The 18,419-nt window shown below is 41.6% G+C and overlaps 1 protein-coding gene across 1 annotated transcript; it reads right to left on the bottom strand.

Moving 5' to 3' along the window:
- Nucleotides 1–457: 457 nt before the first annotated feature.
- LOC129842753 (zinc finger protein ZFP2-like) lies at nt 458–17,760 on the bottom strand. Its single transcript, XM_055911386.1, has 2 exons — nt 17,305–17,760; nt 458–4,202 (listed from the first exon to the last, which is right to left on the bottom strand). Exon 2 carries the CDS (start codon nt 3,883–3,885, stop codon nt 2,821–2,823), a length of 1,065 nt encoding a protein of 354 aa, XP_055767361.1. The 5' UTR covers nt 3,886–4,202; nt 17,305–17,760; the 3' UTR covers nt 458–2,820.
- Nucleotides 17,761–18,419: the final 659 nt, after the last annotated feature.

The following is an 18,419-nucleotide window of genomic DNA, read 5'->3' as shown; positions in this document are numbered from 1 at the left end:
TCAGTGGCCTGACTGCATCCAGACTATGTCAAAGGCCCATCCTGGTAGATCTGAACCTAATGCAGCTTGGAGTGATCAGATGACAGAAGTCACATTTAGGTGCCAGGTGTAACTGAGGCCATAGATGCTCCATATCCATTGCTTTGAGTGTTTTATATAATATGACTAAATATGTTAATTTCTGTGTTGCAGGGGCAGTCAAGAAATGGAACGGCAAGGCCACAGAACATGACCACTCCACCATCAGAGCTGTGGGAGAACACCTCCAGCCCCTGGTAGAGCCGGGGGTAGTGTTTACCACTCCACCATAAGAGCTGTGGGAGACCACCTCAAGCCCCTGGTAGAGCCGGGGGTAGTGTCTACCACTCCACCACAGCTTCAGCAGGCTGGAAAAGTGATACTGTTTTTCATACTAAGATGGACCATCAGTCTGTTGATTGGTCAGTCATTGGATTCATTTGTTGAAATCAAATCAAGCTTTATTTATACAGCACATTTCAGACATGCAACACAATGGCTTCTCAGGAGAAAACAATGAAAATAAACAGGAATATTTAGTACACAAACATAACAGGATAAAAAACAATAATACCAACTTAAAGACTAATGAGCATCCTAAGGAAATGCTATTGATTAAAATATTAAAATATCCAATCCCAAAATATAAGGTTGTTTTTTAGGATGGGCTCTGAAAGTCACTATGGGGGTGTCCACTGAAAGTTGACTAGTAACAACAACTGGGACCTAAAAGACACCCACCATAAGACCCACTAAATCTGCCCAAGAAGAGGCAAACAAAAGAAAAACCCACACCAAACTTAAAGACAGGAAGCAAACCAAAAAGGTGGAGCAACTAAAGGTGTTGACTCTCCACATCTATCAAGACAACTGGAGCACTGGGCCAGACACTCTTAAATAGAACCTGGACCAGCTCAGGTGAAACACCTTCCCACTAACGAGATGGACAAGCCAGCACAGGTGTAACACATACTGACTAACGAGGTGACACCAATCAGTGCGTCCTACGAGCTAATGAGCTATACGTGCTGAAATCCAACCTCAAAACATAAATGGAAAACCAAAGACTGTAACACCTTAAGAGAAAAAATATATCCTATATTTTTGTTGGACAACAGAAAACAATTTCCATTTCACATTATCAACTACAATGCTTCATGAGCCCAAACAAAACTCATCTCCAATACGGAAAAACGTGCAGTCAAAATAAATTGTGATCCATGGCAACGCACTGGCTAAACGCAAAACACAAATCTTTTTAACTCTTGAGACAATCAGCAACCAAGTTGTCCTTACAACAGACATGTCTGATTTCAAGAGGAAACTCCTGCAATATCCGTAGTAACTTTCCACCTCACTGCGAAGCTTCTCTCTCTTTACAGGGATCACTCGATAGGCATGTTGTTGGATCGGGGTCCAGTCCCCAATGTCATGCTCTAGTACATTTGGTTTGGCACATCTGAGAATGAACCCTGATATTCTAAAAGAAGGGCAACAATGTCAATATATTTATACCCGAAAATTGTCAGTTGATTGCATAAATAATTATGATTACTAAAAGTTACATGAATGTACACCCCTTTGATAATATGTATTGTCAATAATTCACTTAATGGTAAGGCATGGTATAATAAAACATAAAATAAAAATGTGTTGTTGATTGCAGTCTTATTTTCAATGTCTTTTCAATTACATTTTGCTAGGTGGGATAGCCTCAATGTCAAAACACAGTTTTAACGTGTCCAAATCAATAACCAATATGCAGAAACAGTTTGGGATAAATTGAAAACCTAAACATAACATGTGCTATTTACACAAACATCTGCCACAATAATCATATTTCTTGTATTTTTTTAAACAAGCTCCTTATAAAAACTGCACAAGCACCAAAAACGCTGTTTTGACAAGTAGCAATAAATCACTGATATCGATTAGGGGGGAAATCAGGTTGTACGTGATGTTGGAATGCATTTAAATGTAGGGGTCGCTAAACAAAGGAACGCAACACTTATTTGTCATAACTCATCGATATCATGCTAAAATCATTTATGCGACAGGAGGGAGATGAGGTTGCACGTCCTGTTAAAACTAGCAGCTCAAACACCCACACGGAATCTGGGAATAATGTGTACTTACTAAATCACATAAATAGTACTCTTCCAATTCAGAGCCTGGATTTTCCCCCTGAGGCTAATATCCATATCATGTTGAAATCAATAGAACAGGGGACAAACATTTAGGGTTCTACATTGTGACATCATTAAAATACTCCTACTACAATGTTAAAACATTCTACATTGTGACATTATTAAAATAATCCCACTACAATTTGGGGCGGCAGCGTAGCCTAGTAGTGGTTAGAGCGTTGGACTAGTAACCGGAAGGTTGCAAGTTCAAATCCCCGAGCTGACAAGGTACAAATCTGTCGTTCTGCCCCTGAACAGGCAGTTAACCCACTGTTCCTAGCCCGTCATTCAAAATAAGAATTTGTTCTTAACTGACTTGCCTAGTTAAATAAAGATTAAAAAAAATGTTAAAACATTCTACATTGTGACATCATTAAAATATTCCTACTACAATGTTAAAACATTCTACATTGTGACAATATTAAAATACTCCTACTACAATGTTAAATTAATTGATATCATGAAACAACTGCTTCATGTATTTTCTGATGTTTAGTCAAAGATCTTTTATCAGCTTACCTCTGGTCACAGCTAAGTGGTTTCTCTCCTGTGTGTGTTCTCTGGTGTTGTTTGACTGAGTAAAACTCTTCCCACATTGATCACAGCTATAAGATTTCTATTGTGTGTGTTTTCTCTGGTGTACATTCAGCTGCCCAGATGTAACAAACCTCTGCACACATATATTACAGCTATAAGGTTTCTCTCCTGTGTGTGTTCTCTGGTGTATAGTCAGATAGCTAGATGTAACAAAACTCTTCCCACATTGATTACAGCTATACGGTTTCTCTCCTGTGTGTGTTCTCTGGTGCACTGTCAGTTCACTAGATTGACAAAAACTCTTCCTACATTGACCACAGCTATAAGGTTTCTCTCCTGTGTGTGTTCTCTGGTGTAAAGTCAGAGAGCCAGATGTAGTAAAACTCTTCCCACATTGATCACAGCTATACGATTTCTCTCCTGTGTGTGTTCTCTGGTGCACTGTCAGATCACTAGATTGACAAAAACTCTTCCCACATTGACCACAGCTATAAGGTTTATCTCCTGTGTGTCTTCTCTGGTGCACTGTCAGATAGCCAGAAGTAGTAAAACTCTTCCCACATTCATCACAGCTATACAATTTCTCTCCTGTGTGTGTTCTGTGGTGTATAGTCAGATGTCGAGATGTAACAAAACTCTTCCCACATTGATCACAGCTATAAGGTTTCTCTCCTGTGTGTGTTCTCTGGTGTGTAGTCAGATTGCTAGATGCAGTAAAACTCTTCCCACATTGAACACAGCAATAAGGTTTATCTCCTGTGTGTAGTATCTGATGTACTGTCAGATAGCTGGATGTGGTAAAACTCTTCCCACATTGATCACAGCTATAAGGTTTCTCTCCTGTGTGTGTTCTCTGGTGTGTAGTCAGATTGCTGGATGCAGTAAAACTCTTCCCACATTGATCACAGCTATAAGATTTCTCTCCTGTGTGTATTTTCTGGTGTACTGTCAGAGAGTCAAATGTAGTAAAACTCTTCCCACATTGATCACAGCTATAAGGTTTCTCTCCTGTGTGTGTTCTCTGGTGTAGAGTCAGATTGATAGATGTAGTAAAACTCTTCCCACATTGAACACAGCTATAAGGTTTCTCTCCTGTGTGTATTCTCTGGTGTGTAGTCAGATTGCTAGATGCAGTAAAACTCATCCCACATTGAACACAGCTATAAGGTTTCTCTCCTGTGTGTATTTTCTGGTGTACTGTCAGAGAGTCAAATGTAGTAAAACTCTTCCCACATTGATCACAGCTATAAGGTTTCTCTCCTGTGTGGGTCCTTTGATGAATTTTAATGCCTGATGAGGTGAATCTCTTCCCACAGTCAGAGCAGCAGTGAGTTCTCTTCCCTGTGGATCTCTGCAGGTGTTTATTGAGGTGTTCTGATCTGGAGAGACTCTTCTCTGCCTCTACAGCATCATGAGGTTGTTGAGGCTCCCCAAAGGATCCACGATAGTCCCGTATCTCTCCTGTGTGAACAACAAAGTCAGATGATTAAAGGCCCACAACAGTGGAAATCCACTGTAAAAGGTGATGCCAACAGTGTAGCCATGATGTTGTACAACAATTGATGTCTGTAATGAATGTTAAAATTATTTGACAATTGTCTTAAAATGAGCAAGAATAGTCATATTTTAGTAGTAACATCGATGATTGTAGACTTGAAATAAGTTATTCATGTTGTTGAAACTCTAAGCAGTGTGCCAGACGACTTTTGGTCTCCAATATAGGCCCCTTTCTGAGTTTAATAAAATTGCAGCACGAGGGCGATGCACATGCAATTTGGTTGTAGAAACTCCTCCCTGCTAATGAGGAAACCACTAGTTATGGATGTAGTATATCTGGTAATGAGGAAACCACTAGTTATGGATGTAGTATATCTGGTAATGAGGAAACCACTAGTTATGGATGTAGTATATCTGGTAATGAGGAAACCACTAGTTATGGATGTAGTATATCTGGTAATGAGGAAACCACTAGTTAAGGATGTAGTATATCTGGTAATGAGGAAACCACTAGTTATGGATGTAGTATATCTGGTAATGAGGAAACCACTAGTTATGGATGTAGTATATCTGGTAATGAGGAAACCACTAGTTATGGATGTAGTATATCTGGTAATGAGGAAACCACTAGTTATGGATGTAGTATATCTGGTAATGAGGAAACCACTAGTTATGGATGTAGTATATCTGGTAATGAGGAAACCACTAGTTATGGATATAGTATATCTGGTAATGAGGAAACCACTAGTTATGGATGTAGTGTATCTGGTAATGAGGAAACCACTAGTTATGGATGTAGTATATCTGCTAATGAGGAAACCGATAGTTATGGATGTAGTATATCTGGTAATGAGGAAACCACTAGTTATGGATGTAGTACACTGCTCAAAAAAATAAAGGGAACACTTAAACAACACAATGTAACTCCAAATCAATCACACTTCTGTGAAATCAAACTGTCCACTTAGGAAGCAACACTGATTGACAATACATTTCACATGCTGTTGTGCAAATGGAATAGACAAAAGGTGGAAATTATAGGCAATTAGCCAGACACTCAATAAAGGAGTGATTCTGCAGGTGGTGACCACAGACCACTTCTCAGTTCCTATGCTTCCTGGCTGATGTTTTGGTCACTTTTGAATGCTGCCGGTGCTCTCACTCTAGTGGTAGCATGAGACGGAGTCTACAACCCACACAAGTGGCTCAGGTAGTGCAGCTCATCCAGGATGGCACATCAATGCGAGCTGTGGCAAGAAGGTTTGCTGTGTCTGTCAGCGTAGTGTCCAGTGCATGGAGGCGCTACCAGGAGACAGGCCAGTACATCAGGAGACGTGGAGGAGGCCGTAGGAGGGCAACAACCCAGCAGCAGGACCGCTACCTCCGCCTTTGTGCAAGGAGTAGCACTGCCAGAGCCCTGCAAAATGACCTCCAGCAGGCCACAAATGTGCATGGGGGAAAACTCAGGGGAGTAACCTCCATTTCCAGGTTGCTTATGAGTACATTTCACACTACTTTGGATTATAATTGTAAGGCTCGTTTGAACGTCCTGCTTAATATAATGTTTGTGTCATCACAAATCAACCGCTTTGTATTTAAAAAACACTTCAACCAGTAAAATGCTCTTTGTCTAGCTTTTCCATCAACCTGACAATGTGGGTTTGTACACCGTTTGCCAAATTGTCCCATAACTTCACCTAACAACAAATATACCTGTAATGAACGAAGAAGCACTTTGGTTGTTGTTGCATGACATACATAGTGTACTCTAGGACCCATAACAACAACATAGACCTACTGTAGGACCCATAACATTACCTAACAACAACAACATAGACCTACTGTAGGACCCAGAACTTCACCTAACAACAACATAGACCTACTGTAGGACCCATAACTTCACCTAACAACTTCACCTAACAACATAGACCTACTGTAGGACCCATAACATTACCTAACAACAACAACATAGACCTACTGTAGGACCCAGAACTTCACCTAACAACATAGACCCACTGTAGGACCCATAACTTTACCTAACAATAACATAGACCTACTGTAGGACACATAACTTCACCTAACAACATAGACCTACTGTAGGACCCAAAACTTCACCTAACATAGACCTACTGTAGGACCCATAACTTCACCTAACAACAACATAGACCTACTCTAGGACCCATAACAACAACATAGACCTACTGTAGGACCCATAACTTCACCTAACAACAACATAGACCTACTCTAGGACCCATAACAACAACATAGACCTACTGTAGGACCCATAACTTCACCTAACAACATAGACCTACTGTAGGACCCATAACAACAACATAGACCTACTTTAGGACCCATAACAATAACATAGACCTACTCTAGGACCCATAACAATAACATAGACCTACTGTAGGACCCATAACTTCACCTAACAACAACATAGACCTACTGTAGGACCCATAACTTCACCTAACAATAACATAGACCTACTGTAGGACCCATAACTTCACCTAACAACAACATAGACCTACTGTAGGACCCATAACTTCACCTAACAATAACATAGACCTACTGTAGGACCTAAAACTTCACCTAACATAGACCTACTGTAGGACCCATAACTTCACCTAACAACAACATAGACCTACTGTAGGACCCATAACTTCACCTAATAACAACATAGACCTACTGTAGGACCCATAACTTCACCTAACAACATAGACCTACTGTAGGACCCATAACTTCACCTAACAATAACATAGACCTACTGTAGGACCCATAACTTCACCTAACAACAACATATACCTACTGTAGGACCCATAACTTCACCTAACAATAACATAGACCTACTGTAGGACCTAAAACTTCACCTAACAACATAGACCTACTGTAGGACCTAAAACTTCACCTAACAACATAGACCTACTGTAGGACCCAAAACAATAACAGACCTACTGTAGAACCCATAACTTCACCTAACAATAACATAGACCTACTGTAGGACCCATAACTATAACATAGACCTACTGTAGGACCCATAACAATAACAGAGACCTACTGTAGGACCCATAACAATAACATAGACCTACTGTAGGACCCATAACAATAACAGACCTACTGTAGGACCCATAACAACAACATAGACCTACTGTAGGACCCAAAACTTCCCCTAACAATATAGACCTACTGTAGAACCCATAACTATAACATAGACCTACTGTAGGACCCATAACAATAGCATAGACCTACTGTAGGACCCATAACAATAACATAGACCTACTGTAGGACCCATAACAATAACATAGACCTACTGTAGGACCCATAACAATAACATAGACCTACTGTAGGACCATAACAATAACAGACCTACTGTAGGACCCATAACAACAACATAGACCTACTGTAGGACCCAAAACTTCACCTAACAATATAGACCTACTGTAGAACCCATAACAATAACATAGACCTACTGTAGGACCCATAACAATAACATAGACCTACTGTAGGACCCATAACAACAACATAGACCTACTGTAGGACCCATAACTTCACCTAACAACAACATAGACCTACTAGGACCCATAACAACAACATAGACCTACTGTAGGACCCATAACTTCACCTAACAACATAGACCTACTGTAGGACCCATATCTTCACCTAACAACATAGACCTACTGTAGGACCCATAACTATAACATAGACCTACTGTAGGACCCATAACAATAACAGACCTACTGTAGGACCCATAACAACAACATAGACCTACTGTAGGACCCATAACTTCACCTAACAACAACATAGACCTACTAGGACCCATAACAACAACATAGACCTACTGTAGGACCCATAACTTCACCTAACAACATAGACCTACTGTAGGACCCATAACTTCACCTAACAACAACATAGACCTACTGTAAGACCCAAAACTTCACCTAACAATATAGACCTACTGTAGGACCCATAACTTCACCTAACAACAACATAGACCTACTAGGACCCATAACAACAACATAGACCTACTGTAGGACCCATAACAACAACATAGACCTACTGTAGGACCCATAACTTCACCTAACAACATAGACCTACTGTAGGACCCATAACTTCACCTAACAACATAGACCTACTGTAGGACCCATAACTATAACAGACCTACTGTAGGACCCATAACAACAACATAGACCTACTGTAGGACCCAAAACTTCACCTAACAATATAGACCTACTGTAGGACCCAAAACTTCACCTAACAATAACATAGACCTACTGTAGGACCCATAACTTCACCTAACAATAACATAGACCTACTGTAGGACCCATAACTTCACCTAACAACAACATAGACCTACTGTAGGACCCAAAACTTCACCTAACAACATAGACCTACTGTAGGACCCATAACTTCACCTAACAATAACATAGACCTACTGTAGGACCCATAACTTCACCTAACAACAACATAGACCTACTGTAGGACCCATAACTTCACCTAACAACAAATCAAGGAAAATAGCTCTGTGTGTTGTATAATAGCCTATCCATCAAGGAACAGTTCTCTACACATTATGAGCCAAGTATCTCTGTGTCCAAACAGACTAACGAGGCCCTACAGTAAATCAAGCAGACAATAACACATTATAAACATCAATTTGTTAGGGATGTTAGATCCAACGTGGAGCATGGCATAACTGTCTTTACCAGAGTAATGAATGAAGAAGCACTTTGGTTGTTGTTGCATGTCGTGATGTTTGTCATGTGACTGTCATTCAGAAAATGATTTCCTGGATCAGCTGATGATCGATGAACATGTGACTGTAACTAAACAGCTACAGTATTAAGAATGATGTGTAATTACTGAAGAACCACGTTAATGACAGTATCCATTTGGGTGTTGTCAATAAAGTTACGATTATTATTAAAAAAAAATATTTTTACCTTTATAATGTTTATACTTTACTGTATTTATATATCACTTTTCAACAGGAAAAGTTAAAATCACCGGAGGACATCATGAACAATTCCTAAATTTTTTATTTTTCAACTTTATTTAACCAGGTCGGCCAGTTGAGAACAAGTTCTCATTTACAACTGCGACCTGACCAAGAAAAATCAAAGCAGTGCGACAAAAACAACACAGAGTTACATGTGGGATAAACAAACGTACAGTCAATAACACAATAGAAAAATCTATATACAGTGTGTGCAAATGGAGGACGGAGTTAAGGCAATAAATAGGCCAAAGTAGCGAAGTAATTACAATTTAGCAAATTAACACTGGATGTGCAGATGATGATGTGCAAGTAGAAATACTGGTGTGTGCAAAAGAGCAAAAAAAGTAAATAAAAACATGGGGATGAGGTAGGCAGTTGGATGAGCTATTTACAGATGGGCTGTGTACAGCTGCAGCGATCGGTAAGCTGCTCAGATAGCTGATACTTAAAGTTAGTGAGGGAGATATATGTCTCCAACTTCAGCGATTTTTGCAATTCGATCCGGTCATTGGCAGCAGAGAATTGGAAGGAAAGGCGGCAAAAGGAGGAATTGGCTTTGGGGGTGACCAGTGAGATATACCTCCTGGAGCGCGTGCTACGGGTGGGTGTTGCTATGGTGACCAGTGAGCTGAGATAAGGTGGAGCTTTACCTAGCAAAGACTTATAGATGACCTGGAGCCAATTGTTTTGGCATTGAATATTTAGCGAGGGCCAGCCAACAAGAGCATACAGGTCGCAGTGGTGGGTGGTATATAGGGCTTTAGTGACAAAACGGATGGCACTGTGATAGACTGCTGGAGGCTATTTTGTAAATGACATCGCCGATCCGTTTTACGAGGGTGTGGTGCAGCATGAGTGAAGGAGGCTTTGTTGCGAAATAGGAAACCAATTCTAGATTAAATTTAGGATTGGGGATGCTTACTGTGAGTCTGGAAGGAGAGTTTACAGTCTAGCCAGACACCTAGGTATTTGTAGTTGTTCACATATTCTAAGTCACAACCGTCCAGAGTAGTGATGCTAGTCGGGTGGGCGGGTGCGGGCAGCGATCGGTTGAAGAGCATGCATTTAGTTTTACTTGCTTTTAAGAGCAGTTGGAGGCCACAGAAGGAGTGTTGTATGGCATTGAAGCTCGTTTGGAGGTTTGTTAGTTTGTTAGTTGGTGAACCAGGCGAGTCAGTCTTTTGAGAAACCAAGGCTGTTGAGTATGCCGATAAGATTACGGTGATTGACAGAGTCGAAAGCCTTGGCCAGGTCGATGAAGACGGCTGCACAGTACATAACTGGCGGTTATGATATCTTTTAGTACCTTGAGCATGGCTGAGGTGCACCCATGACCAGCTCTGAAACCAGATTGCATAGCGGAGAAGGTACGGTGGGATTCGAAATGGTCGGTAATCTGTTTATTAATTTGGCTTTCGAAGACCTTAGAAAGGCAGGGTAGAATAGATATAGGTCTGTAGCAGTTTGGGTCAGGAGTGTCTCCCCCCTTGAAGAGGGGGATGACCGCGGCAGCTTTCCAATCTTTGGGAATCTCAGACGATACGAAAGAGAGGTTGAACAGACTAGTAATAGGCGTTGGAACAATTTCGGCAGATAATTTTAGAAAGAAAGGGTCCAGATTGTCTAGCCCGGCTGATTCGTAGGGGTCCAGATGTTGCAGCTCTTTCAGAACATCAGCTATCTAGATTTGGGTGAAGGAGAAGCTGGGGAGGCTTGGGCAAGTAGCTGCAGGGGGTGCGGAGCTGTTGGCAGGGGTTGGGGTAGCCAGGAGGAAAGCATGGCCAGCCGTAGAGAAATGCTTATTGAAACTCGATTATCGTGGCCTCAGTGCAGTGGGCAGCTGGGATGAGGTGCTCTTATTCTCCATGGACTTTACAGTGTCCCAAAACGTTTTGGAGTTAGAGCTACAGGATGCAAATTTCTTTCTGAAAAAGCTAGCCTTTGCTTTCTTAACTGACTGTGTGTATTGGTTCCTGACTTCTCTGAAAAGTTGCATATCGCGGGGACTATTCGATGCTAGTGCAGTACGCCACAGGATGTTTTTGTGCTGGTCGAGGGCACTCAGGTCTGGAGTGAACCAACGGCAATATCTGTTTACATTTAAGTCATTTAGCAGACGCTCTTATCCAGAGCGACTTACAAATTGGAAAGTTCATACATATTCATCCTGGTCCCCCAGTGGGAATTGAACCCACAACCCTGGCGTTGCAAGCGCCATGCTCTACCAACTGAGCCACACGGGACCGTGTGTTCTTAGTTACACATTTTTTGAAAGGGGCATGCTCATTTAAGGTGGTGAGGAAGTTACTTTTAAAGAACAACCAGATATCCTCAACTGACGGGATGAGGTCAATATCCTTCCAGGATACCCGGGCCAGGTCGATTAGAAAGGCCTGCATGCAGAAGTGTTTGAGGGAGAGTTTGACAGTGATGAGGGGTGTTCGATGAAACGAAGCTTCAGACGTCAGCGGACCCATAACGGATGCAGGCAATGATCGCTGAGATCCTGATTGAAAACAGCAGAGGTTTATTTGGAGGGCAAGTTGGTCAGGATAATATCTATGAGGATGCCCATGTTTACGGATTTAGGGTTGAACCTGGTGGGTTCCTTGATAGTTTGTGTGAGATTGAGGGCATCTAGCTTGGATTGTAGGACGGCCGGGGTGTTAAGCATATCTCAGTTTAGGTCACCTAATAGAACGGACTCTGAAGAATGATGGGGGAGGGGCAATCAATTCACATATGGTGTCCAGGGCACAGCTGGGAGCTGAGGGGGGTCTATAACAGGTGGCAACAGTGAGAGACATATTTCTGGAAAGATTCCTTTTTAAAATTAGAAGCTCGAACTGTTTGGGCATGGACTGTAAAGAATGACAGAACTCTTTGCAGGCCATCTCTGCAGTATATTGCAACTCCCTTTTTGACAGTTCTATCTTGACGGAAAATGTTGTAGTTGGGGATGGAAATTTCAGAATTTTTGGTGGCCTTCCTAAGCCAGGATTCAGACATGGCAAGGACATTAAAGTTGGCGGAGTGTGCAAAAGCAGTGAGTAAAACAAACTTAGGGAGGAGGCTTCTGATGTTAACCTCTTGAGAATATAGGGGGTGCTGTTTTGACTTAGCGGAAATTCGTCTCAAAATTAAACTGCCTAGTACTCAATTCTTGCTCGTACAATATGCATGTTATTGTTATTATTGGATAGAAAACACTCTCTAGTTTCTAAAACCGTTGGAATTATGTCTCTGAGTGAAACAGAACTCATTCTACAGCACTTTTCCTGCGGGTGAGTGAGATTTCAGAAATCTTGGCCTCTGGTCCCAGTTCAGTTTTTAAGACCCTGTGAATCCTATGGGGCTACAAACACTGCCTACGCCTTCCTCTAGATGTCAGTAAGTGGTGACAATTTGAATGGAGTCGATTGCGCAATCAGGGCCTGTATAAAAGGCCAAAGACCGGAAGGACTTTTCTTTTCTTCAATGCGCTTGACGCACGATGGACGTCGGACTGGCCTCCTTCCAAGCTTTGGTTTAGCCAGTAATATATCGCCGGTCAAGTTTTTACTCGTTATAGGTGTTAAAAACATCATAAGGTAGTTAATTTAAACCGTTTTATAGCAATTTATGTCAGTTTATTGCGATTTTCTGGCATTTCTTTGTGACGCACTTTGAAGAGTTGGGCACTTTTCCTGTACATACCGAACGTTAGTGGCCATTTCGTCATGACAAGAGGACATCTTTCGACCAAAAGACGATTAGACCGGAGAAAGGATACATTGCCCAAGATTCTGATGGAAGATCAGCTCATAGTAAGAACTATTTATGATGATAAATCGTTGTTCTGTAGAAAAATGTTAAACGCATATATCGCCATTTTGTTTTGTGTAGCTTCGCTTTGGCGCACCCTGTATTGCACAGTAAGGATAATTTTAGAAATGTAATTCAGCGATTGCATTAAGAACTAAATTTGTCTTTCAATTGCTGTCCAACTTGTATTTTTTTAGTCAAGTTTATGAATAGTTTTCGATAAAAATCGGTGTCTTTCCAAGATGGCGCGGGGCAGATTGCTTGAGTAGTTGGACACTATTTCCATTATGTAAGCACGATTTGTGCCGCTAAATATGCACATTTTCGATCAAACTCTATATGGATTGTGTAATATGATGTTACAGGAGTGTCATCGGAAGAATTCTGAGAAGGTTAGTGAAAAAATTAATATATTTTGGTGATGATAACGCTATCGCTCTTTTTGCCTTGAATCAATGCTCGGGTAACGTTTGCACATGTGGTATGCTAATATAACGATTTATTGTGTTTTCGCTGTAAAACACTTAGAAAATCTGAAATATTGTCTGAATTCACAAGATCTGTGTCTTTCATTTTCATTTGCTGTGCGCTGTGTATTTTTAAGAAATGTTTTATGATGAGTAAATTGGTAATACACGATGGTCTCTGTAGTAATTCTAGTCGCTTTGGGGAGATTTGTGATGGTGGCTGCAATGGCAAACTATGATTTATACCTGAAATATGCACATTTTTCTAACAAAACCTATGCTATACAATAAATATGTTATCAGACTGTCATCTGATGAGGTTTTTTTCTTGGTTAGTGGCTATCAATATCTTTATTTGGTCGAATTGGTGATAGCTACTGATGGAGAGAAAATGGTGGACAAAGAAAAATGGTGTCTTTTGCTAACGTGGTTAGCTAATAGATTTACATATTGTGTCTTCCCTGTAAAACATTTTAAAAATCAGAAATGATTGCTGGATTCACAAGAAGTGTATCTTTCATCTGGTGTCTTGGACTTGTGATTGAATGATATTTAGATGCTAGTATTTACTTGTGACACTATGCTAGCTATGTTAGTCAGCTTTTTTACTGGTGGGGGGGGTGGGGGGTGCTCCCGGATCTGGGTTTCTGAGGCAGTAAAAGTTAACATGCATGAAACCAAGGCTTTTTCGATTACAGAAGTCAACAAATGAGTGCCTGGGGACACACAGGGCCTGGATTAACCTCTACATCACCCGAGGAACAGAGGAGTAGGATGAGAGTACGGCTAAAGGCTATCAGAACTGGTCGTCTAGTGCGTTGTGAACAGAGAATAAAGGGAGCAGATTTCTGGGCGTGGTAAGATAGATTCGAGGCATAATGTACAGACAGGGGTATGGTAGTGTGCGGGTACAGTGGAGGTAAACCTAGGCATTGAGTGACGATAAGAGAGGTTGCATCTCTGGGGTTATGCTAGGTGAGGTCACCGCAAGTGCGGAAGTGGGACAAAAGAGCTCTCTGATGCATGTTGAGTGGGACTAGGGGCTCCGCAGTAAAATAAAACAATGATACCTAAACAACAGTATACAAGGCATATTGACATTAGAGAGACATAAAGCGAGGCATAAAGCAATCACAGGTGTTGATTGGGAGAGCTAGCTAAGACAACAACGGGTAAGAAACAGTTAATCAGCTAAGACAACAACAGGTAAAATGGCAATGAATGGGCAGAGAGGGTCAGTTAAATACACACTGGGCCTGAGTTCGAGGCTGGGGCTGACAGATAAACAAAATGGAGAACCGTGATAAATGAACAGTCCAGCAGGCATCAGCTATGTAGCCAAGTGATCAAAGGGTCCAGTGAACAGCAATATATGAACCAGGGAAGCCGTTAGGTAGTCGTTACTATGCTAGCCGGGAGCCGGCCCTGGGTCGAGGCTAACTAGTGCTAGCTTCGAGACAAGGGTGTCACCGACGTCTGGCAAAGGCCGGTTGAGGGCACATCTGACGGAATTGAGTCGGCAGACCAGTCGTGATGGATCGGCGGGGCTCTGTGTCGACAAAGGGTCCAGGCCAATTGGCAAAATAGGTATTGTAGCTGGAGTTATTTGTTTGCTAGCCGGGAGATGCACCTGGATCGAGGCTAACTGGTGCTAGCTTCGGGACAAGGGCGTTAGCCACTATAGCCAATCCGGTGCAAAGGTCCAGAGCTTACGGCAGGAATCCGGTGATGTAGTGGCTTCTAGTCGTCTTAGTGAAGAGTCTGGGAGACGTCAGCTGTGTAGCCGAGTGATCATAGGGTCCACTGAGCAGGCTGGGAGATGGGCCTGGCTCAAGGCTAGCTTCGGGGCTGGGCCACTCGGTAGCAGCTAGCCAGCTGCGATTATCCGGTGTAATGGTCCAGAGCTTACGGCAGGAATACGGTGATGTAGTGGAGAAAAACAGTCCGATATGCTCAGGGTTGATATCGCGCTGTGCAGACTGGCAGGTATTACAATACAACAATATTTTCTATGTAGGCTATTTTTTTTTACATAGTTGGCAATGGCAATAAAAGTTACTCTTAGATTTGTATCATTTTCATTTAGATTTAGATAGAATGTAGATTAATCACAGACAATAATTTTGAGATACTATTATAAATTAAATGAAACTGTTCCACGAAAATGTGCATATGAAAATCATAACTGGCACACAGATTGGTAGAAATCACACAGCAGAGGGGGGCTCCCTCTGGTCGGGTAGTGTTGACGACCGGCTCCCTCTGGTCGGGTTGTGTTGACGACCGGCTCCCTCTGGTCGGGTTGTGTTGACGACCGGCTCCCTCTGGTCGGGTTGTGTTGACGACCGGCTCCCTCTGGTCGGGTTGTGTTGACGACCGGCTCCCTCTGGTCGGGTTGTGTTGACGACCGGCTCCCTCTGGTCGGGTTGTGTTGACGACCGGCTCCCTCTGGTCGGGTTGTGTTGACGACCGGCTCCCTCTGGTCGGGTTGTGTTGACGACCGGCTCCCTCTGGTCGGGTTGTGTTGACGACCGGCTCCCTCTCGTCATTTGTGTCTTATTTATTTAATCAAACAGCGTGCTTAAAGCATCAGACAAGTTCAGTACATACAGATTTTATAAAAACACATGGGGAGATTGGTAGAAAGAACAGATGACTCTTGGTTGACCAAGATGTATTTTAGTTGGGGACAGCACTAGAACATGATTTTATGGCTCCCGAGTGGCGCAGCGGACACTGCATCTCAGTGCTTGAGGCGTCACTAAAGAAACCCTGGATCAAATCCGGGCTGTATCACAACCGGACAAAGGTTACATTTAAATAAATAAAGGTTACATTTAAATAAATAAGTGTTTCATGACAAACCATTTTTTACAAATCCGACAAGGCACCAAATTGAGAAGGGTTTATGGTTTCAAACCAATTCATGAATGTAATTGAATCTAGGTATGTCTTGCCTTTAATGGTTAAACTATCACTATGACATCATGGATGAATTCTAGAATATACTATATATCCTAGAAACCTGGTTACACTATCATTATGACATCATGGATTAATTCTAGAATATACTATATATCCTAGAAACCTGGTTAAACTATTATTATGACATCATGGATGGCCAGTCCTTGTATTCATAGTGTAGTGAATTCAGGGGGTAGCCCTGAGCTGGACTCAAACCTGGGTCCAGCGACTCTCAAGCCAACACCTTATAACTGTTACGCCAAGATGTCTGAAATTCTTGACTAGGTCCCTAGGTGTTGGGTTACGGTTGCTACAATAGCTTTCTCTATGAATTTGAGAGTGGTTACATTTCTCCAGCCCCATCCCTCAACTGTTTACCAAACCAAGTCTCTTGCCAGCCATTTTGTTGCTGTTTAAATACTAGGTTGTCCCTTTAAAAAAGCCACACATCAATCAACCAATCTGCAGTTCAACCAATAACAAAACTGTAATTCCACCACTGTTTTGGTAATAAGATGATGGGGCTGGAGAAATGCAACTACTCTCAAATTCATAGACAGACCTATGGATGCAAGGACTGACCATCCATGATATCAACATGATAGTTTTAACCATGTTGAGGCTGTTGATTTACATTGTTTCTAAACATTGGAGTAAAAAAAGCTTATTTTGGGATCTGATGGGGTACAACAGTTGAACTAAGCTCATGAGGCATGTGTTATATTCTTCAAGAATCAATGGCTATAAATAAATAATTTAAAAGTCAAAATATGGATGTAGCAATTGTCGATTTCCCCTTTAACACCAAACATCAGTTCAACAACTGCAGAGTTTGTACCTCTGTAACGTCTCCCTCTTCTTTCACTGTAACGTCTTTATCTTCTTCTTTCAGGGTTACAACCTCATCCTCTACTTGTTTTTGTATTGTAACATCCTTCTCTTCCTCCTCCTCTTTGATGAGAGCTTCTTTCTCCGTCCAGCAGACCGTCTCTTCTTCAGCAGGAAGAGAGTAATTTAGTGAACTCATGGTCGGAGATGTTAGCTAGCTAGGCTAATGCTAACTTAACCAGCCCGCCAGCTGAATAATAACAACACCGTAAATATGAAATGAAATAGGATAACTAACTAACTAGACGACAGACGAGGGTTTAAAATACAGTGGCTAATATACACTAAAGCGTCTAAAGAGCTTTATGGGTTCGGCTATTTAGGCTAGCAAGCTACCGAGGTGGCGGACTAACTATTGCTGCTGCTGAAAGAAGCGTTCCGTCCACTAGATTATACGTCACACTAACAGCATTGCGTTCCGTCCACTAGATTATACGTCACACTAACAGCATTGCCTTAAAATCGCACACCGCCATCTGCTGACTGGAGTGGGTAACGCTCAGTCTGAACCTCTGACTGCGATGGAGATGTGCAACTTTAAGACAATGACGCTAGTGTGACGTAAAATATATATTATAATGTTCAGACCAAAAGTTAGTGTAGGAAGAATGAGTTTTTACTCACCAGTGTAACAATACAGTGTGGTTAAAGACTTAGTAACTTAGTTGTGTTCACGATCTGGTTCCCTACAAGCACAACCAGTTATGTTTTTTGAATGATCACATATGTATTCATTTATTTCGGGATTCTGGGTAATCCACAGCAGATTTATGGAGAATTGCTGTGGGTGAGTTCAAAATTGAATAGTCCCGGGATAGAAATATATAAAGTTGACATTACATCATAAAATCCACCTTTTAAATCATACATTAGCAATTTATGTTTTAGTAACTACTGTTGTTGGTTTGGCGTCAAATAAGCCTCTCTTTATATGTTATTTGCCAAATCTCAGTTTTCCATGTGGGTTTTATGCTTAAGTTCCCTCTTTCAAGTTGGTATCTAACTGGAAAATGCATCTTCTTTAGGAGTGCTATTTTTACCCTGTCGACTACTGATCATTCATCC

Source organism: Salvelinus fontinalis, unplaced genomic scaffold (assembly GCF_029448725.1).
Source record: "Salvelinus fontinalis isolate EN_2023a unplaced genomic scaffold, ASM2944872v1 scaffold_0064, whole genome shotgun sequence".
NCBI lineage: Eukaryota > Metazoa > Chordata > Actinopteri > Salmoniformes > Salmonidae > Salvelinus > Salvelinus fontinalis.
The sequence above is the reverse complement of the archived record's forward strand: the minus strand, read 5'-3'. Positions and strand labels throughout refer to the sequence as shown.